Source organism: Globicephala melas, chromosome 3 (assembly GCF_963455315.2).
Source record: "Globicephala melas chromosome 3, mGloMel1.2, whole genome shotgun sequence".
Taxonomy (NCBI): Eukaryota; Metazoa; Chordata; class Mammalia; order Artiodactyla; family Delphinidae; genus Globicephala; species Globicephala melas.
In genome coordinates, this window is record NC_083316.1 from 143452796 (window position 1) to 143475652 (window position 22857).

Below are 22857 nucleotides of genomic sequence, written 5' to 3' on the forward strand. Positions count from 1 at the left end.
CATTCTTCTTCTCATACCCCACCCTCAATCCTTCAGGACCTCCTGGAAGGTCTGCCTTCAGGAGATCCCCAGATTCCAACCACTTCTCTCCGTGCTCCTGACCTACTACCACCTCTCGCCCAATGGTTGCAGAATACCCCACTGGATCCCCCTGTTTCTATTCTTGCTGCCCTTCGTCTCCTTTCAACACGGTAGCCAGGGGCATCCTGTTAAATTGCAGATGACCGCATGCCACTCCTCTACTTGAAGCCTTAGGATGGTGTCTGTCTCCACCCAGAGTCAACACCTGGGCCTTTGCCTGGCCCCCCAGGCCCTCCAGGGTCTGCTCCTTGTCATCTCTTGGATTTTATCCCCAAGACTCTTCTTGCAGCCTCCTTTTACCCCTTGAATACACCCGCACGCCCCCTTCCCCAGAGCTTCGCACTGCTTTCCTCTAACCAGAATTCCCTTCTCCCGGGTATTGATGGGCAAATCTCACTCCCTCCCCTCATTCTGATCTTAACCCGAAGGTCACCTTCTATGTGACGACTTCCTTCCACCCTATTTAAAATCACATTGCCCCCTCCACTCTCTTACCCCCTCCTCTCCACTTTCCCTGTATTATTTTCTCTGCGGCACTTTACATCACCTCATATTCCTCTATATCGTAGGTATTAGGGTACATGTCATTTTCACATTTTATCACCTGTGAAATCAAGATGCAGTGTATACTAGATGGCAGGTCATAGTCTAATTGGCAACTGGTTTTCTCTCTTAGTGGTACATGAAATAATAATACACTTCATAATCGATGGCATCTTAGACTCTATGAGACACAATATAGAAGTTACTTATTGATTATCTGATTCCCCCAGACTGGAATAGAAGCTCATGAGGGCAGGGATTTTTCTCTGCCTTAAATCCTTCCATATCCACAACACCCAGAACAGTGCCTGGCACACAGAGGCTCCTTGGAAAATGGGTGTGTGTTGAATAAACGAATGAACAAATGCATAAATGCCATCAGAGTGCGTCCAGTTTACTGAGGTAGACCATTCATGCCTATGAGCCGGCCTAAAATTGACTGTTATCTTGTTGGAATTAATGTAGCCTGGAGAACTCTCTACATCACTACCTAGGGATCTTCCTTATTTTTTTGTACATAGCTGTGTAATATTCCACCCTCTAGATATATTACAGTTTATGCCTCCAGTCCCCTGTTTCTGGAGCTTTGAGTTGTTTTCCTTGACATCAGTCCTGGTCATGATGTCTTCTGACTCTGACACCAAAAGCAAAAATCAACAAGTGGAACTACCTCAAACAAAAGCTTCTGCACAGCAAAGGACATCATCAACAAAATGAAAAGGCAACCTACTGAATGGGAGAAAATATTTGCAAATCATGTATCTGATAAATATTTAAAGAACCCATACAACTCAATGAAAGAATAAGTTAGTGAACAAGTGAGTTATTGGAAAATGATCAGCACCTAGCCATTTCTTCCTCCCAGGAAGCTTCTGTCTCACCTGGAGTGGTGTTTTGCATACTGCCCCCAGAGTACCTTGTCACCCCCTGGTTGTGATTTTTTTCCCATTCTCCACAGGGAGGCGCCCAGATCAGCCTGGCTGAGGTCTGCCGGTCCGGGGAGAGGTCGACTCGCTGGTACAACCTCCTGAGCTACAAATACTTGAAGAAACAGAGCAGGGAGCCCAAACCAGTGGGAGCCATGGCCCCCATGCCAGGACCTGAAAGCACGGTGAGCTGGGCCACAGCTTTGCACCCTTCTCCTGCACATGTGGCACCTGGCTAGATGGAAGGAAAAGCCTCTCCCTGAATTGGAGATGGCTGGACATCAGAGGTGGAGTAATTATTAGAAGAAACTGAGTCTCAGAGACATTAAATAATTTCCTCAAGTCACACAGGCTTCCTCACCATAGACATACTTCATTCAGTATGAAGACTCTTCCTCTAGGAAGCCTTCCCTGAATACAGCCCCCAAGCTAGCTTTGCCACCATGCCTCTGTTCTCAAACATCCAGTACTTATCTCTCTCATAGTCCTTCCCAGATTGTTTTGTTATTGATGGTTTATGGGATGGTCTCCCTGACTACACCATGCTCTCCTTACAGCCGGAGACCTATAATTCCGTCTCATGCAAACACTAAACTTGGCTGTCTTCCAAACTGTCTGTACATGCAGAGGTTATTCTCCAGAGAACTGCCAGTTAGAAGAACTGAGGACTGTATTTCCAATTTGTGTGACTCTACAGCAAGACGCTTACCCACTCTGGTCTTCAGTTTTACCCTCCGTTCACTGGGAGGGTGACACACTCTGATTCCTGCCGGGTGGGGCTATGCCCATGGTGTACAGATGGACCCATCAGCCTTTGTCTCTGCAGGATGCCGTGTCTGCTTTGCTGGAACAGACAGCCGTGGAGCTGGAGAAGAGGCAGGAGGGAAGGAGCAGTGCACAGACCCTGGAAGACAGCTGGTAAGTGAGGGTGTCCCTGGGAACTGACCTGGCTTGGACCTGGGCCCAAGGATGAGATCCCCAAATACCAGGGCAACCAACAGAAGTGTTCCTCTGTGGAAACGGAGAACCTCTCTCCCCGTGGGTTCTCTATAGGCAAAAAGGCAGTATATAGTCTGATACAGTAGTTCCCAAAATCCCTTCCCAGTTTGTCATTTTGTGTTCCAGGAATTACTCATGCTAGTTCACATCTAATATTAGAGTTTGTCTTGATGAACTTACATTTATTTTTGTTAAAAAAAAAAATTCTTAGGAAGCTTTATATTACTAGAAGTGGAAATAAGTATAATTTGTCATAAATTGAAGATTCCTCAGTAAGGAATTGCAGTTGACTGCTAGAAACAGAGAGCAGAAATAATGGGCTTAAACAAGACAGAAGTTTACTTCTTTGTTACTTAAAAAGAAGACTGGGAAAAGGCATTCCAGGGTGCATCTGTCAGCCCCATGATGTTACTGGGAACCCAGGCTCTTTCTCTCATTCTGCTTTGCTGGCCTTATGTGTGACCTCCATCATCAAGGCTGCTAAGCACAGAATGGCTGCGGAGTCACCAGCCATCAGGCAGGCATCAGGAAAGAGGAAAGACAACAGAGTCTTCCTGCGTGCCTTGTAACCAAGGAGCATTCCTGAAAGTCCCACCCAGCAAGTTCTACGTGCTTCTCATTGGCCAAGCTTAGCTACTTGGCCTACCTAACTGCAAGGGAGACTGGGAAATGAGGTCTCTTAGTTGGCACAAAATTCAGGATTCTGTTACTAAGGAAGAAAGTAGGAACGGATATTGAGTAGGCCATGAGCCAAGTCTGCCTCAGAAGGTAACTGTGGAAGATTAAGCGTAATGAAAATACAACAAGAGTATTCAAGTCTAGCTGGGTATATTGCTTGCCAAGGTTCTAAGACTAAGGTCTCCTCTCCCGTTGTTAAAAAGGAAGGTCAGTCAGTGTTTCAGCAATGTAAAAGACATGCTACTGCCCAAGAGAGACTTTCTCCTTGATGTAAACGGGTCTGAAGGAGAAGTGAACAGGACACAGCTTTCTCACTGTGTGATCAGTGTTCTTTAGTCCCTTGTTTACCCACAGAAGGGTCTTATGACACACTTTAGGAAACAGTGATGTAGACTAGGGTTCAAATCCTAGCTTCATCATTTTTTGTGTAACCTTAGGCAAAGCATTGTTTTTGTTTGTTTGTTTGTTTTGTGGTACGCGGGCCTCTCACTGTTGTGGCCTCTCCTGTTGCGGAGCAACAGGCTCCGGACGCGCAGGCTCAGCGGCCATGGCTCACGGGCCCAGCCGCTCTGCGGCATGTGGGATCTTCCCAGACCGGGGCACGAACCCGTGTCCCCTGCATCGGCAGGCGGACTCTCAACCACTGCACCACCAGGGAAGCCCCGGCAAAGCGTTTTTAATCTTTGTATTGCAACATAATGTACATACAGAAAGGTTGACTTAAGTGTACAGCTCAGTGAATTCTCGGAAACAAAGCTACCCGTGAATCCAGTGCCCAAATCGAGAAGCAGAGGGTCACTGGCTCTCCGGAAGCCCACACATGCTTAGTCCCTGCCCTCCCCCTCAAGAGCACCCGCTCTTAGGCAAGCCCTTCTGACCTTGTCTGATCCTCAGCTGAAAAGTGGGAACATCACACCGACTGTGTGGAGTTATCAGAAGGGACTGAAGGAAAAGCCACTGATGAAGTGAAAGCGCAAAGCTCGTAGCAGACACGCAAGAAACAGCAGAGATTCTTAGCAGTAACTCGAGGAGCAACACGGATAACTACCAGCTGGAAATGAGCACAGCCTAGGAACCTTGCCATCTGGAGGAAGTGTGTGTAGTTGTACTTAAGTGCATGTGCTCTGAATGCAGACAGATGTGAATTTGGAGTCTCACTCAGCCAACTCCCTGTGGTAGATTCTAGGGCTGGGTGAGGCCTGAGCATCAGTAAGTTTAGAAACTTCCTGGGTAATTCTAAGGTGAAGCCTGGGCTGAGAACCAGGCTCTAACCCTGGTTTCCCTATCTGTGAAATATAGATTTAAGAAATAGCCACTACACATGGGGAATTTTGTAGCCTCAAAAAATTACGCATGCTGAGCACTTAACACAGACCCTTACTCACAGGAAGCACTCAGTGACTCTTCTGTTACAGCCCTAGATTATATGTTTGGTCTCACACGAAGCCTTTCCTTAGTATCTTTTACTCCAGGGGTGAGCAGGTGTTTTCTGGAAAGGGCCAGATAGAAAATGTCTGCTTCGTGGGCCATACGGACTCTGTTATATCCATTCAACTCTGCCGTCATAGTGTGAAAGCAGCCATAGATGGTACCTACACCAGCCACCGTGATTCTGTCACTGAAGCTTCATTTACAGACACTGAAATTTGAATTTCACATCATTTGCACACACCATGAAATTTCACTCTCTTTTCAATTTTTTTTTTTCAGCCATTTAAAAATATAAAAACCATTCACAGCTTGGACCTTGCACTGTCCAAAAACAGGCAGTGGGGGCTGGATTTGGCCCACAGGCTGGGCTTCTCTTCCTCCATGTGATAAAGAATAGGACAAGGTTCCTGAATTTTTGTACGTTCGTACGTTTTAGGATTCTCTCTAAATGGTCTCAGTTTCTCTCTTTCCTTCTTTGTCCCACTCCATCTGTGTCTCCCCGCTTCCTTTCCTTTCCCTCCCCCCCCCACCTCCTTCTCTCTCTCCTCTCTTCCTCCCACCACCCCACCCCACCCCACCCCACCCCCCGCTTTCTCTTTCTCCTGTCTTTTTCCCTCCCTCTTCCCTCTCTCTCCTTCTCTCTGGCACACTGCAAAGGTCTGATGCCGGAAATAGGCCCAGGACCTGTCTTCCAAAACCCTGGCACAAGATCAGTGGTTTCCGCCAAATTCCAAGCTTATGTTGAGACTTTTCACGCCATCTCCTAGCAACCACCTTCTGTTCTCTCTCCCTTTGTGGCCCCCTCTCTCCCCACCCCTTGCCATTCAAACTTCCCCAGACACTGACTTACAAAGAGGGCTGGGAATCCCAGAGCTGCTCTACTGGGGTAAATCCATCTGCAGCCCCCTCCCCCCAGACTGGAGGCTTCTTTTGGTCCTGGAATGTTAACTAGCTCTGCTGTGCCGGCTCAGCTCTGGAGTGGAGGGCTCCAGAGACTGGCCCTCAGTTCTCATCTCCTCTCCTTCCCCCTCGGCACCCAAGGCCCAAAGGAGGGGTGCCGTTGTTACTCCCTCCTTTTATTTGTTTAGGTTTCTTTAGTGCATATGATCAGAAGACTCGATCTTTTTTTAAGATCCACAAGCAAAACAAAACTCTTAGAGGATTAGAAAATATAGAAGAATATAATCACAAACAATGCTAGAGCGAAAACCCTTGTATTTACCTCCTCGGGGACTTGTGTGTGTTTGTCTAGGACAGAGGTTGAGAAGTGGCCTAGCTGAGTCCCAGGGCATGTGTGTTTTATATTTCACCAGGCACTGCAGAATCATTCTCAAGTAAGATTGTCCTAGCAAATGCTCCACCAGCAGTGACCGAGAGTACCCCTCAAGCTACATCCTCTCTGATACAATATGATTGACGAGTATTTAATCAAGAATATGTACGTTCTGTTTTAGCAGATGCTGCTAAATTGACTTCAGAGTATAAATTGGCTGCTCTAATGAACACTCCCCACAGGGATATGCCTTTTTCCCAAACCCTCACTTCATATTATCAGATACATATTTTTAAATTTTTATTGATTTTTGGCCACTTTTCCAAAGGGTGCAAAGATGTGACTAATTGTTTTTCTCTTTACAATTGAGGTGTTTTTTTTTTTCCCCTTCCTGGAAAATACTTAAATCAGCTTCTTAGTCACAAAGAAGAGACTTCCCTAGTGGTTGAGCGCTTCGTGGAACTGAACAAACTTGCATTGGAAACCTGGCTGCACCCCTGGACAAGGCCTACCCACTCTCTGATCCTCCGCTTTTGAATCTGTAAAACAGAGACAAGAGTGTCTTTCAGTGTGGTTGTGAGACCTCCGCGAAGCACCTGCAGTTCATTAAGCCCACAGTCAATGCTGGTTAATGATGTGGCATCTACGCGATCCTCACCAAGGTGCTCCCTGTGAGCACTCATGTTTAATGGCTCTTTTATGAGTAGATCCAGGTGGCTGGGGGGGACTTCCCTGGTGGCGCAGTGGATGAGACTCCGTGCTCCCAATGCATGGGGCCCGGGTTCGATCCCTGTTCAGGGAACTAGATCCCACTCGCGTGCCACAACTAAGGAGCCCGCATGCTGCAACGAAGGACCCGGCGAGCCACAACTCAGGAGCCCTGGAGCCGCAGTTAAGGAGCCCACGTGCTGCAACAAAGGAGCCTTGAGCTGCAACTAAGGAGCCCACCTGCCACAACAGCCGGTGCAACCAAATTAAAAAAAAAAAAAAAGGCCAGTGGGGAGAAGCCCCTCCATAGCGATAGTCCCCATCTAAGTGCCAGGGAGGTTTTCATCGCAGGGCTGGGGATGGAGAGCCAAGATCTGTTCTCCCTGTTGGGAAAATCCTAAGGGAGATTTTATGTTTATCCACAGTCTCACTGAGCCAGCTAACTAGGTGTCAGATTCTCTGCTTTTGGCTGGAATTCCTCCAGCTCAGTATGGTAATACTGTCTCATGCTGATCAGAAGCCTGGCGGTTATGTATGTCTTTGCAAAGTAAAGATGGGAATGGAGATAAATTACTAATTAACAAATTCCGTCCATTTGTCACACCAACTCCTTCCAACCCTGGAGCCCAAGGAGAAAGGATAATTATGAAGAGTATCACCAAAAATAAAGTCTCTTCAGCAAATGGTACAGCCACCCCATTGGCTATCCATATAGAAAAAAATAAATTTTGAGTACCATGGACAAAAATTAATCTGCAATGGATCATAGAGCTAAACATAAAAGCTGAAACTATAAAACTTTTAAAAGAAACTACCAGAGAAACTCTTTGCAAAGATTTCTTAGGTACAGCATAAAAAGCACAAACCATTAAAGAGAAAAACTGATAACCTGGACTTTATCACAATCAAAGGCTTCTGTTCTTTGGAAGACACCATTTAGAAGAAGAAAAGGCAAGCCAGAGACTTGGAGAAAATATTTGCAAAGGATTCCTATCTAGAATATATAATGAACTCTTACAACTCTGTAATAAAAAGACAGCCCAATTTTTAAATGGGCTGAAAATTCTAACAGACACCTCGCAAAAGAAAATATGTATGGTCAATAAATGCAGGAAAATATTCTCAACAGGAAAGTGAAAAGTTAAACCAGAACGAGATAGGAGTACTCACTCAGTTGAATGACTAAATTTAAAGATTAATAATACCAAGTATAGGTGAGGAGCCAGAATTCTCATAATATTACTGTGGGAACATAAAATGATATAACCACATGGGAAAAACATTTAATCACTTATACTTACTGTCTGATCCAGCAATTCTACTCCTAGGTATATATATATATATATATATATATATATATATATATATATCTGTAATAGTCTGAATTGTGTCTCCCCAAAATTCAGATATTCAAGCTCTGACCCCAGTACCAGAGAACGACTGTTTTTGAGGACAGGGTCTTTAAAGAGCTGATTCAGTTAACACAAGGCTGTTAAAGTTAGGGTGGGCCCTAATCCACTGTGACTGTTCTTATAAGAAGAGGAAATTTGGACACACAGAGAGATACCAGGGACACACATACAGAAGGAAGACCACATGAGGACACAGCATGAAGGTGGCCATCTACAAGTCACAGAAGGAGCCCTCAGAGGAAACTAAACCTGCCCACACCATGATCTTGGACTTTAAGCCTCCAGAACTGTGGGAAATAAATTTCTGTTGTTAAAGCCACCCAGTCTGTGGTATTGTGTTATGGCAGCCCTAGCAAACTAATACAACGTCCAAGAGGAGTGAAATCCTATTTCTACACAGACTTGTAGGTGAATGTCTATAGAAGCTTTATTCATAATTTCTAAGCAATGGAAACAATCCAAATGTTTATCACCTGATGAACAAAGTATAGTCTATCCATCCAATGGAAGATTACTCAACAATAAGAAGGAGTGAACTACTGATACTGTGCACCAATATGGATGAATCTCAGAAACATGATGCTGAGAGAATGAAGCCAGAGACAAAAGAGCATATGCTGTCTGATTCCATTTCTACGAAACACAAGAAAAATCAGATTGAATCTTTAGTGACAGAAAGCTGATCAGAGGTGGGCTGGGGCTGGGGAGAGTTTAACTGGGAAAGGGTACAAGGGAACCTTTCAAGGTAATGGAACATTCTTTATCTTGAGTGTGGTAGTGGTTACACAGGGGAATACATTGGTCAAAACTCATCAAACTATACACGAAATGCATTTTGTTATATGTAAAATATACCTCACTAAAATTGATTTTTTTAAAAAGTGTCCTCAATCCTGAAAATGCTTGGAAGCCCTGCCCTGGATGCACTTAAATGGCAGGTGAACAGATGAAAGTGGGTGCTGTGGGTAACCAAAGTGCCTTGTCATCACAGGAGGTGCGAGGAGGGAACCAGCGAGAACGAGGCAGCAGCTGAGGAGGAGGAAGAGGGGGAAGAGGAAGAGGATGTTTTCGCTGAGAAAGCCTCACACGATATGGTTGAGTGCCCAGCGCTAAAGGTAGGGAGGGCTGGGGACATGGGAAGGGCTGTCTTGGGGAAATAGCCCTCAGTCCTTGAACCTGGGCAATCAGAAGAGGCTCGGGGCTAAGTCTCATGCTCCAGCATCAGGGGACAGGCCTTCAGAGTGGGATGACCTGCAGAAGGTTGTGTAGGAGTGTCCCTGCCTGGAATTGGGGTCATTTCGGTGACAGTAAGCCAGGAGAGGTTGACTCATCCCCTCGTCTCTCCTGCCCTCTGCAGTTCCCAGTTTTCTGGGCAGACCTCAGTCTTTGCAGGCAGGTGGGTCTGGGTTCAAAGGCCAGCTCTGCTCCTTCCTAGCTGTGTAGCCTTAGGCAGATGACTTCATCCCTCTCCAGCCTTGGTTTTCTCATCTCTAAAATGGACACAGTAATACCAACCTGGCAGGTGGGTTCTAAGATTTTGAGTGAAAGGATTTCTCCATTTGGGTCTGCCCAAAGTGCAGTAGGAAAGAGGTTCTAGTCAAGTTCCCTTCGCCTCCTGCTTCCCTGCTGCACTAGGGTTACATGATATAACAGGCTTCACGCTCCAGAGAGATCTCCATGTTCTTTGACCTGCAGGACTCCTGGAAGTAGAGCGCCCCATTGTGTCTGAGCCGGGCACGTGGGGCTGGAGGGGCTGGAGGTTGTGCACTGCACAAAGGTGCCTGACCCCTGGGGGCGGTGTGCAGCGGGGGTGTGAGAGGAGAACTTGGGCCTGCCTTCTGACTGCCCCGCACCGAGGGGAAGTCTTTCCATAGTTTCTCCAGCCAAAGGGGGTGCCTTTTCCAAAATCACATGAAGGCCCTGTTTTGGTGAATCAAGGCCCTTCATTTGGGTGTTTTTCTTTACCTCTGCTGGTAACTACTGTGAAAGGACAATAGAAAACCTGATCTCCTAGTTTAAATAACGAGATCTGCTAGTTGCCTCCATAACTCCATGAAAACATCTTCGGTTCTTGGCCAGGGCCGTGGAGGCCTTGGCTATGGCTTTGATAAAATACGGTTGGTCTTGAGGGTGTGAAGTCCGGGACTTCGGTGGGTGAGGTACCTCTACTGCTTACGTGAGCTTGTTAGGGGACTGAACATCTCCCACTGGCCCCAGCCCACAGGTGTCAGGGAGGACTGGGGGCCGGTACTCGGGGCCTTGGGCGCTGTCCCGGCTGGGCTGGGGCCGCGGAAGCCTCTGGCTGTGACTGAGGACCAGAGGCAAGGTGACAGAGGTGGGGAGCAGCTGCGGAGGGTGCCCGAGACTCTGCGGATACCGGTGGCCTCACAGTTGTGACCTCTCCCTCAGGTGGACAAAGAGACCAACACGGAGACCCCAGCCCCATCTCCCACGGTGGTGCGGCCCAAGGACCGCCGGGTGGGTGCGCCATCTCCAGGGCCATTTCTTCGAGGGAGCACCATCATCCGCTCCAAGACCTTCTCCCCGGGCCCCCAGAGCCAGTACGTGTGCCGGGTAAGCAACCATGTGGCACTCTCCTCCCCGAGAGCACCTGCTTCTCTCCCAGTAGCCGAGAGCCCCGGTTCTCACACAGCTCTGGGTGCAAGTTCCCATCGCGCTCACCTTGCATCCTCATCGGAGCCTGTTTCCTCATAATGTGAACAGACCGACCCTATGGGGTTGCTTTAAGGATTTGAATTAGCTAAAGCCTGGGAAAGGCTCCATCACCAATACAGGGCCAGTGGTTTTATAATTCCAGCCAACTCCCCCCTCCTCCTTGTTTATACCCTGCCCTGCCACACCCCTTGCTGAGATCAGACTGACCCTCACCATCCCTGATGGGCGGGCAGTTCCTCCCCCTCCAGGGCAATTGCAGCCTGCAGCCTGAGGTTACAAAATAGCAACAGGCCTGTTATTACTTAGTCATGGGCTTAGGGGGTTTTTTAATTGAACTTTTTGCTAACAATGAAAACTTAGGAAATTCCATTTAAAATTTTAAAAAATGAAGAGGTTTCAAATAAAATTCCAGTTTCTCTTGGGAAAAAAAGGGACTGTCTGGCCCCGTGGGCTACACATTCTGTCACAGACACAACTGGCTGGAGCTGAGCAGTGAGGGCCACTGCCCTTGGAGGGGTGGAGGGGCAGGACTTTCAAGTTCACTGTGGCCTCCACCTGGCCCTGTTTAACCTATTTCGCTTGCTGACCTGCTCTTTCAGGCCCCGCTGGATTTAGAAGCCGTGCAGGAGGCTTGGCCCCTTGCTATCTAATTAGTCTACCCCGTCTGAGGGGTCATGCTGCTTGCTGGGGCTACAGAACCAAGACCCTGTTCCTGACGCCCAAATGACATATCGACATCCTTCCTTACCTCCTACCTTCCTTACCTCCTACCATGAAGAACCAACGAGCAATAACCAGAAGCATACACAGAACCTTCCTGCCCTAGTGTGCCAATAAGTTGTCACAGGAAAGGCCCATGGAACCTGCCCCACCTCGTCAACCTGCCACCCACCTGCCTATTGTTATTGGGGAGGGGGAGGGGATATGGGGGGTTCAATATCTGATATTCGGTATCCAAGGCCTCCAATTATAAGCTTGAGTAGGAAAGGTAATTTTTTCATAACATGACAACTTCACTAATTTACTGGCTACTTTTCAAATTAGTCCCCCCAAAACATTCCCTGTAATACCTCCCAGAAATAACGTAAACCTCTTCCATCTAGGTCAAGTGTCTAGCTAATATTTGAGCTTGTAAGCATCTGAAAAGACATGTGAGCACCTGCAATTTAGCTGCATATCTTGCAAAAGGTACAGGGTTTCCTGCAGTCACTGAATGTGACTACTGTGGCCTCTCCCGTTGCGGAGCACAGGCTCTGGACGCGCAGGCTCAGCGGCCATCGCTCACGGGCCCAGCCGCTCCGCGGCATGTGGGATCTTCCAGGACCGGGGCACGAACCCGTGTCCCCTGCATCGGCAGGCGGACTCTCAACCACTGCGCCACCAGGGAAGCCCTGAATGTGATTATAAGTTGAGGGAATTCGTGAATCACAAGTGAAGAATCCTGCAATTAAGCCAGCACACAGCTGAAGAAGAGGAAAATCCAATCCATGTTTCAAATGTGCATAACTTGAAGGACTTAGAAAAGCCCTTAGGATAATGGATAATCTGTTTCTGGCAAAATTACTGACTTTATGAACGTGCAGTGGAAATCAAACACAAAGTGAAGAATGTCACTTGTTGGAAACATCACACCAGAAGAAATGAGTGTTTGATTCATCCTTTGTCATCAGGATTTAGAATGCAGTTGTAATTTTGTCAAATGGAAGATATGAAATGTAACTTCTGAAAAGTGTTTCTGCTTTCCAGCTAAAAACTCAAACTTTTTTCCCCCAATATTTACAATAAAACTCTGGTCTCCTGTGTAAATGGATTCGCCTTAGGTGGCCTTTTTCAGGATTGGCATCCTTGAATAACAAAGAGCTCCGGTCCCATTTATTACGCATCTTCAGCGTGCCTAGCACTGTGCTGAGCCCTTCCCGTATTTTATTATCTGGACCAGTTTCCAACCCTGCAGGGCTGCAGATTTAAAAATTCCTAGTCTGCATGGATCACCTGCCACAGGCAGAAACAACCTTTCTGGGACTTCCCCGGCAGTCCAGTGGTTAAGACCCTGCCTTCCAATGCAGGAGGCGTGGGTTCAATCCCTGGTCAGGGAACTAAGATCCCACATGCCATGGGGTGTGGCCAAAAAAAGAAAAAAAAAAAACAAAGAAAAGAAAGGGTCTTTCTTAGCAAAGCCATACATTTTTGCTTCTTTGTTTTCTGACTACACTTGAGCCCAAGCTTATCGGTTTCTTGTAGATTCTTACTTAAGGCTACAAGAAGTAGCCAATGGTACAACATCCTGAATTTTTTCGCTATCATTTCCCTTAAAACTCTATAGGCGTGCAGTCTGTCTCTCGAGATACAACAGGTAACCAGTGTATCCCTCTGGTTTGCACCCACAGAATGAGCATTCTCAAATTCCCAACAGGGAATATTGGTGTCTGTCCTGTGCCCCATCCTACCTCCAGTACACAGCCAACTCCCTGTCTTCCAGTCTGTGGTTTATAGCACCCAAGTCCTGTACTGGTGAGTGTCACCTATGGATTGAAACAATGTAGGATAAATCCCCCTTCTGATATGATATCCAGCCCGTCGGTTTGTATGAATCCACCCCAGTCAAGATGGTCCACCCCTCTGTCTGTATATTTGTTTCATCTCCGAGTCCTACATGCATCCTGGGGGCCGGAAGAGGACATGACCTTGGAGTCAAACAGACAGGACCTTGAACGCTTGTTCGGATGCTTGCCAGAACATTTCACTGAACATGAATGAAATGCTCACTGCATGACTTATAAAAGTGTGTTAATGTCTCCAGGCCTCCGTTCCCTCAGGATTGTTTGAAGATTAAATGAAACTGTCAGTAAAGCCCATGGCACATAGTAGGGGCTCCGTCCATGTGGCTGTTATGGTTACTGTTGCCTATTTCTCATTCTGGTTGAGCCTCTGCCTAGTGTAGTAGCTATTTCATCAACGTAGCAGGACTATTAATATCATTATCACTGATAATTATTAATAACCGCAAAAATGCCGATGTGGACAGCTTCTCAGAAGAGACCTGCAGCAGTGAGCTGACAGCTGCCTGAATTAACGGACTGTAGCATCAGCCTGTGGCGATCCCAGTGACTTGAAAATACGACTCCGGAGAGGAGCCCCCGCCTCACACATCCTGGGATGTGCTGCCATCCTCACCTCCCTCTCCGGTCCTCCCACTGGGGACACACACTGTCAGTGGAAAAGCATCTGCCTTGAAAATACGACTCCGGAGAGAAGCCCCCGCCTCACACAACCTGGGATGTGCTGCCATCCTCACCTCCCTCTCGGGTCCTCCCACTGGGGACACACACTGTCAGTGGAAAAGCATCTGCCTCGACCATAGCCCTGATCTCTGGCTATGGGTGACGAACATTAGCCCCCTGGGGAGAGTCCATATCACTAAGTGACTGAAGGGTTCTGAGGAGGGGAGAGCTGTGTTCAGCACAGCCCTCACAGAGCGTGTCTGGCCCGTCTTCTCCGGGGATGTGGTCCCCGAGGCTTTGCCTGTGGGCTGCTTTTTTTATGTGTATGTCAGTCTTGACAGGGGCTCCATTTCAGCCATGAAAGCGGCTCTCGGGGCAACAGGGAAGAGTTGATACAAATAGGCCTGAGCGTAGGAGGTCAAGTGGTCAGTAGATCCTGGAGTCACACTGTCGGGTGTCAACCCCGCCATGCTGCTGCTACCAGCTCTCCAACCTTGAGCAAATTCGGTAACCCCTCACCCTCCGTCTCCTCCCCCATGGGTTGTTGGAAGGGTTACATGAGATATCGCATGGCTGACACGTAGGGGTGTGCATCACGGAGTACACACTCAGTGTGCTTTCCGCATGCACTTCGACCTTCATGAGCTTCCCACGCCTTTTCTCTGGCAGCTGAACCGAAGTGACAGTGACAGCTCCACCCTGTCCAAGAAGCCACCTTTTGTTCGAAATTCCCTGGAGCGGCGCAGCGTCAGGATGAAGCGGGTAAGATGATCACCTCGGAGCTGTGTGTCCACCTGCCCCTCCCTCGTTTCCCCGAGCCATGTGTCCGGCACACACATCCCCTGACGTCTGACCGTTTCTCCTCAGCCACTGGTTGGAAGAAAGTCGCTCTCGCAAGCATGGGGATACTTGCAAATGGAAGCTGATGAACTGTCAGGCCTGGGTAGGCACTGGGGAAAGTGCCAGAGGGTCACTGTAACATCGTTATTATGACCAATAGGGTTAGATCAGGAGTGTGCATACTGGGCTTTGTTTTCTTGGGTAGAAATCAGAGTCACTAAGAACTAATCAACCCAAGACATCACAGCCACCCATGGGAGCCTGCCTGAGGCAGGATTCTGTTCGGTGTGTGTCGTCTAGCTGACTGGGCAGTGGCAGGTCCTGACGGCCTCCCTGCTGGCGGAGAAGCCGGGCGCCCCCCCCCCCGCCCCCCGTGGGCTTCTCTCAGTCCAGCTGGAAACGTGCAGGGAAGAGGCCACAAGCTGTGCCCGCAGAGCAATCTGGCCTTTCCTTAACGGAGACTTGGCTGAGGGGTCAGGATGGGGCCGTCTTAGACAGTGGCCCAACTCCCAACAGGGACTTTCACCAACCAGTCAGGGCTGCAGGAGGTGCAGTGTGGCTCTCCCCACTTTGACCTTTCAACGCAGGCTCGACAGCAGTTCTGGCGAGCTTGCAGAACTAGAAGAAACCCAGGAGCCAGAATGTCAGAAAGAGAAGCAGAGGGAGCAAAGCGAAAGAGAAAGTGCAGAGAAAGGAGAGCGTGCTGACAGCCCCACGCAGGGGTGGCTGCTCCGCATATCCTGTGGGCCTGCTGCTGACAGCCCTCCGCCCCCCCCCCCCAGGTCTCCAGAAAGAACTAGAGAGAGCAGGAGAAAGAAGGCAGTGCAGAAGAGGCGCACCCGGAAAAGAGAGAGCGCTGGCTGCCGGAGAACGTGGACATGGCCTTAAGTGACAGGCGTGTCCCACCCCAGCCCCACCCCATCTGCTGTGGCTGGCTGGTGCTGCAGTCCCTGGAACACCACGTCTCCTTGGGAGCTGGTTGATGATGATGCAGATTCTGAGGCCACACTCCCAGACTGTCTCATCCAGGCAGCTGGGGTGGGGCCCTGGAAACCGTATTTTAATAAGCTCCTCGGAGGATTCTGGAGCAGGTGTTCCGGGATCCACTCCAGGAGAAATGATGCTGCAGCTGCAGAAGCTCCCGCCTGCTCCCCCTGCAGTTACCTAATCATAGGAGTGATAGCCCATCATATTCACAGGTCCCACCCACGCTGAAGAGGAGGGGATTACACAGGGCTTGTATGTCAGGAGGGAGGAATCTTGGGAGCCATCTTAGAACTCCATCTCCCACAGTCATTTATACTTTTTTAATGATTAGTGTTTTCTGATAGGAGGAGAGTTAATGATTATAGTTAATCAAGATCTTTTACATACAGATAACTGAAGAACTCAACACCAAATATAGCTTGAAAGTGAAAAAGGGAATGTATTGGCTCATTTAATGGAAAACTCTAGGATGTTGGACTGACTTCAGGCATGGATTGATCCAGGAGCTGAGCCAATGTCATCAAGCTTCAGTCCCCCTCTCATGGCACTGCTCTCTCCAGATGGCTTAATTCTTAAACAGGTCTACCCCATCTGCTGGTGAAGACGACCATGATCATTTCTAGGTTTATATCTTGCTGGCTCAGTGGCCTCTGTGTAAAGACATTGCCTTCTTTCCCAGTAGCTCAGCAAAAGTGCCAGAATTGAGTGGTACTGCCTGGGCTTGGATAATATGCTCCCCCCTGAGGCAATCACTGAGATTCTGATTGGCCAGGTTCAGGTCACGTTCCTATCCCTGAAGCACCCCCATGTGAAACAGATGGATTGACTACGGCAGATGTGGATTCCCAAGGGAAGATGAGAATGCTATTACTGTAAGACTAGAGAAGTGGAAGCTGGACAGGCAGAAACAGTAGATGTCCATTACAGGACCACAAAGTCGATGCATGGGGAACAGACCTGCATCGAGGAAACGGCTTTAGAGCAGGAGAGGGACAAGAATCCAGTGAAGGAGGGGGTAAATGTTGAGGGCACTGTGAGTAGGGAAAGCAGCACCGTGTAGGGAGCGAGCGGGTAGGTTCTGGAGCCAGCTCCTGGGGTGGAATCTCGGCTTTACTGCTTATAATCTGTGTGATCGAACCTCGGGGAGCCTCCTCATCTGTGCAGATGGTAACGGTCAAGACCTCACAGGGTTGTGAAAATGAACTGAGGTAACAGAAGTAAAGTGCCTAGCACCGTGCCTGGGACATAAAAATGCTCAATGTTACGAGCAGTAGACATGGAAAACATCAAGACGGGCTCCAGGGCGAGGGCGAGCCCCATTTTTTAAGCCCGCAGGTGAACGAAGGAGGGAGGGTGTCTGAGGTTCAGACCAGGGGGTCGTGTGGGCTCACTGGACCCGGCCCTGTAATAACGGCTCAAAAACCATCCCCACCCCCGTAGCCTTCGTCTGTCAAATCCCTGCGTGCCGAGCGCCTACCACGCACCTCGCTGGACCTCGAGTTGGACCTGCAGGCGACCAGGACCTGGCACAGCCAGCTGACTCAGGAGATCTCGGTGCTAAAGGAGCTCAAGGAGCAGCTGGAACAGGCCAAGAGCCACGGGGAGAAAGAGCTTCCACCGTGGTTGCGGGAGGACGAGCGCTTCCGCCTGCTGCTGAGGATGTTGGAGAAGCAGGTGAGTGGCGCTCCGCCCGTGCAGAGGGTGCGCTGCTGCAAGGGAGGCCGGCCGGACCTTCAAACGGGTCCTGCAGCCCTGTGGTGTACTTGGAGTGTTCCCAGGTCCCCTCATACCCATCAGCAAAGAGATCCAGGAATCCCTCTGCCCGGCAAGCGTTATTAGCTCTTTACCTGGCTGCCAGGTCCTTTTGCTGCATTCCCGTGTTTATGTGTGCAAGACCTTATTGTTTACACGTTTATTCCTCCAGGTGGTCCTTCATCAAACACGTTGGGTACCTAATCTACGCTGGGGCACACGCTTGAACAGAGTAAATACAGAACGCTGACCTGCCCCAGTGGCTGCCCATGCGGTCCCGCAGAGCGGGTGTTTCCAAATGGGAAAGGAGCGGCTCCTGGCAGGACTTTGTCCTGAGGGAGATGCCTGGGAATACAAGCCTGCTCGCGTCCCTGCCCTAGTGTAGTGCGTTTGAGGGATTTCAGCAGTTGCTCAAGGAAGAAGATATAACCACAGAATGGCCGGAGCACACAATGAGTTTAATTTGAGTGGTTGCTGCTTTCACAACTTTGCATCTGGGGGAAGTCCCTCACTGCATGACAGTGCCCACCGCCCCCTCCAAAGCGGTTCTGGGACCACTACCTAGAGAGGAGGAGGGCAGGGGAAAGGGGGTTGGAAAGGGGGCCTAGGCATCTAGATGATGTCATTCAGAGCACCATGAGAGTCTCTGGGTTGGAGAACACCAAAGCAGCAGCAGTTTGGGATCTCTTATAGCCCTGGGGTTTATCTTACCTATGACTAGCAGATGTTGGGTACAGCTTTAGGGGGTATGCAAAACAAGCAGGTTCTAAACAGCTAAAAAATCTTATTTGAGCTTCATTTTAAACAGTTGGATGGGTAAAAATTTGACTTTGGCACCAGTGGGCTCTTGAGATCCCGGAACTATGGTGAAGAAATAAATACCACAGGACCAACACACAGAGGCCACCTTCGACTCAATTTCTATAATACCTGCCAGGATTGCGGTCCATGGCAGACATGATAGACTTTTGCTAGTTTTCTCTGTACACAGCCAAGCAGTGCAAGAGCACCGTACAGAGGGTGCCTGCCTGGATTGTTGGGAGGGCCATTAGCTAAAATTCCAGCTCTCAATGCAGGTGATGATAACTTAGAGCAGGAAGGTGGTACTGGGCTTCTTAGGTCTGGACTAATGTGGGAGCTTCAAATTGACTCTGGTAATTCAGAAGTTCCAGAAATGTTTATCTCTTTCTTATTTATTACTTATACCCTAATGTACTTATAATAGAGTTATAATAATAGCATTAAGAGAAAATAGAAAATTAGAGCAAGTTTTAAGGAAGGGAAGGCAATAAATATATCCCTAATCTAATGGTAGTTGTCTATTACATTTATCTTGGAGCTTCCTAGTAGCCAAGGCAAAAAGAGGTAAGAAAACAAGTGCATATGTGCCGTACCTTAAGAAAGCACCAACTAAGAAAACCTGACCTTTTAAATAGGGGGAAAAAAAAAAAGTACATCTGTGACTGTCTGATGATGAGCTTCTACTAAAAAACCATTTAAATGGTAGCTTCATTGACCAAAATTCTGGCTTTATGCAATGTTTTCAAGTATATGGAGCATAGATATTTTAGGGCTCTCTGGTTTGTTCTCAAAAGTGCTTCCATAGGTTTGTATCAGGAGGGAAGAGTGTAACGTTCCTAAAGCCCTTTAGCACAACTGCATGACTTGGAATTGGGTTTCCACCGTTTCTCACTGGCTTGACGTTAAAGAAATTTCTTCACATGCCTGAGCCTTAGTTTCCTCATCTGTAATACAGAGGTAATTAAAAAATTTACCTTCTTAGGTGGCCCTGAGAATTAGAGAGGCAGCACACATTTTACCTGGTAGCCCCTGTCTCCTTACTTCTGACAGGTCCCCACAGGTATTCAGTTCCTGGCCCCAAAAACCTGTCCTGTCTGACAGATGATGGGATCACTTCCCCTCATTGTTCGGGATAAAGAGGTTCCTATGGTGGAACAGGAAGCGTCAGGGTGCCTATTCTGTGACCCTCAAACCTTTTAACTGCAGCAGACTCCTTCTTTGTGCTAGAAAGTTCCCCGTGGCTGACCCATTTCTAGAGACCCTAAGGACTCTCTACTACCTCACTTTGCCCTCCAGATGGACCGAGCAGAGCACAAGGGCGAGCTTCAGACAGACAAGATGATGAGGTCGGCCGCCAAGGACGTGCACAGGCTTCGAGGCCAGAGCTGTAAGGAGCCCCCAGAAGTGCAGTCTTTCAGGTCAGCAAGTGGGCGCCCGGCCAGCCGGCTTTCCCTTTCCCACCCTGCCCGCCCAGCCTCGGTCTTTGCTCTGCCTCGCTGCTCCCCATCCCACGCTCCCTTCCATAGCGGAGCCCCAGCTCTCTCTGTAGCAGATGTTCACCCTCTGCCGAGCCGTCCCCGTCAGTCTGTGAGCCCTGCGGTGCTTTCCCTCAGCTGTCTTGCTCCGTCCCCACACAACTCGAGCTAATGTGTTAGATCCTCTTGTTTAATGAATGAGCCACCTGCTCCACCCTTTCCTCTTAGCGTTTCCATCCCCAGTAATTGCAGAGGATTGGCTGAATGATAAATAAGCCTGGGAGTGATGGATGCTTGCCAGGCCTCCCTAGCTATGCCTGCTGCCTGCCGGGATCCCAGGGAGACGCCTTCTTGCCGCCCTGGACCCAGGCGTGTCACGGGAGGACGCCACCCACCATTCGGCCTGGGCCTCCCGTTCACAGAGGGCTTTGCATTTAGACTCGTGTTCTCCTCTCAGAAAAGATACTCATGTTTGTGTATGTGCTAAAACGCATTCCTTTGTGGAACATAAACGTGTAAAATATACTGTCATTTGTCTAACCGCATTTGGACATCCCTTAATTTCTAACCAATTGGAAATCTAAAACAAACCAACAGTGGAAGTGGCCCGAGGGCCCTTTTAGACTCTGGAGGCCTCTGATTGGAACGGAAGGTGGCTGGGCCTGCTAATGTCCCCTATAGCAGTGGTTCTCAATCAGGGATGATTTGGGCCCCTAGGGGACGTTTGGCAGTGTCTAGGGACTTTTTTTTTTTTTTTGGCTGTGTGGGGTCTTTGTTGCTGTGCGCGGGCTTTTCTCTAGTTGTGGCGAGCGGCGACTGCTCTTGGTTGCAGTGTGTGGGCTTCTCATTGCGGTGGCTTCTCTTGGAGCACGGGCCCTAGAGCGTGCGGGCTTCAGTAGTTGTGGCATGTGAGCTCAGTAGTTGTGGCACACGGGCTTAGTTGCTCCGCAGCACGTGGGATCTTCCCGGACCAGGGATCGAACCCATGTCCCCTGCATTGGCAGGCGGATTCTTAACCACTGCGCCACCAGGGAAGTCCCTAGGGACATTTTTGATTGTCAGAACTGGAAGGAGGGGTGGGAGAGCTTGCAGCTGGCATCTAGTGGGTGGAGGCCACTTACATGCACAGGACAGCCTCACCACAAAAAAATTATCCTGCCCATTATACCTATAAAGTGAGGTTGAAAAACCCTGCTTTAAAGGGATGGCCTCTTTTACAGGGAGAAGATGGCATTTTTCACCCGGCCTCGGTTGAATATCCCGACCCTCTCTGCGGATGACGTCTAATCGCCAGAAAAGTATTTCCTTTGTTCCACTGACCAGGCTGTGAACCTAGACTGTGGCTAAATTTATTTATGTGGTGTTATATGAAGGTACTGAGTCACGAGTCCTCTAGCACTCTTGTCGGTTTGAAGACAAACAGATTTTTTTAGTTTGGGTTCTATTATTAAAAAAACAAAAACAAAAAAAACCACAAAAAAACCAGCATTACAATGACAAGATTGTATAGTTTGTATATTTAGGAATGTATTTTTGAGAAAGAAAATTTAAATGAACTAAAGCAGTATTAAGTTGCTGCTCTTCTTAAAATAAAATTGTTTAGTTTTTTTTTTTTTTTTTTTTGTACAGCTCTACCTTCTAGAGGTTTCATTGCAATAAGAAGTAATGTTTGGGGGACGGTAATCCTCAAAGGACGTCCTGCAGATGTCACAGCACAGCTGACCTTTCCTACTTAACATATTTTGTACAATAGTAAAAAAAAAAAGTGCACGGGAACTGTTTGGGGGATTCTGAGGTGCACCCACGAATCTTCACGAGCTGTGATGTGTTTTTATGTGGCCGCCTGACGTGGAGCAGGCAGCGTGGGGCCGGCTGAGCTGCCCATCCTGTGCCAGTGACAGGCCTGCCCACGCTGGCCTCAGATGCCCAGTGAAGCCACTGAAACGAGTGAGGGAGGGCTGTGGAGAACTCCTTTCAGTTTTATCTCCATCAATAAAGTGGCCTTTCTGAACGAACGTCCTCGCTCTCTTTTTCTCCTCCACCCACTCACTTCATCTGTGTTTCCCTGATTTTGACTCTCTGCTTCCCAATCGTTCCCTCCCTACCCATCCCCAGCGCAGGGGATGATTTTTTTCTTTCCTCTGCTCATTTGCTCATTAAGTGAAAATCACTGCTCAGCTGGGGCTGTTGCAGACATCCGAAGTCAGCCGTTACCAAACAAGTAGCAGATTCTCTTCCTTCTTCCTTCCTCTGAAGTTAACCCGTGCAGTTGTCCTCCAAGTGTTGGGTTGGCCCAAAAGCTCGTTCGGGTTTCTCCGTAAGATGTTACAGAAAAACCTGAACGAACTTTTGGGCCAAGCGTCTAGAATATGTTGCGCTGCCAGCCACGTCGGAATCACTTGGGGCAGCTTGTTAAAAATACAGACTCCTGGACCCTTCCCCAGACCAGGATGGCTCAGAGACCAGCTTTTATCCGCAGTTCCCGCTGTAAGTCTTACGCATACTGCAGTTTGAGGGACCAGCTGGTTTCATATGAGTGAAGACCAGGCAGAGGCAAAGTGGTATCGCCCCACATCCTACCGGAGAGTCAGGCGGGGGACACTAATAGACATGACCCTCTCCAGGCCACTGGGGACCATTGGGGGAGGGGTAAGGAGGGAGTAGAGCCCCCTTCTAGGCTTCGGGGGCTTTCCCCAACTCCTCACTACATTCCTTACATGGCTGTTCCTCGTGTATTATTCCTTACGTAGAAGGAACCTGGAGTGGTGTAGAATCCACCGTTATTCCCCACGTGGCTTCCAGGTCTTTGGACAGCCAGGCCTCCCTCTAACTATCCAGTCCATTTCCTCACCAACCCGGGGCTTCACCTCTCTGAACACACGAGTGTCGGATGCACTCTCTCACCTTCCGTGGAAATCCATCGCACGTGCTGAGGGCTGGCTTGGACGTTTCTTTAAATGAGTATCAACGTTGTCCCTGACTCAATTGTAATGGGTCCAAGAGCACAAGGGTTGCGTCTTGTGCTGTTCCTGTGGCCCTTAATGCCTGCACAGC

General features: G+C 48.8%; 1 protein-coding gene across 2 annotated transcripts in view; it reads left to right on the forward strand.

Moving 5' to 3' along the window:
• WWC1 (WW and C2 domain containing 1) overlaps window positions 1-21814 on the forward strand; it is a 152254-nt gene extending 130440 nt beyond the window's left edge. For both annotated transcript variants that reach the window (XM_030829984.3, XM_060296580.2), the window contains exons 16-23: window positions 1583-1735; window positions 2377-2468; window positions 9043-9166; window positions 10461-10625; window positions 14618-14710; window positions 17216-17449; window positions 19625-19746; window positions 21024-21814. In XM_030829984.3, the coding sequence (XP_030685844.2) occupies window positions 1583-1735; window positions 2377-2468; window positions 9043-9166; window positions 10461-10625; window positions 14618-14710; window positions 17216-17449; window positions 19625-19746; window positions 21024-21090 (1050 nt within the window). In that variant the 3' untranslated portion in view covers window positions 21091-21814. The remainder of the gene's footprint in view (window positions 1-1582; window positions 1736-2376; window positions 2469-9042; window positions 9167-10460; window positions 10626-14617; window positions 14711-17215; window positions 17450-19624; window positions 19747-21023) is intronic.
• Window positions 21815-22857: the final 1043 nt, after the last annotated feature.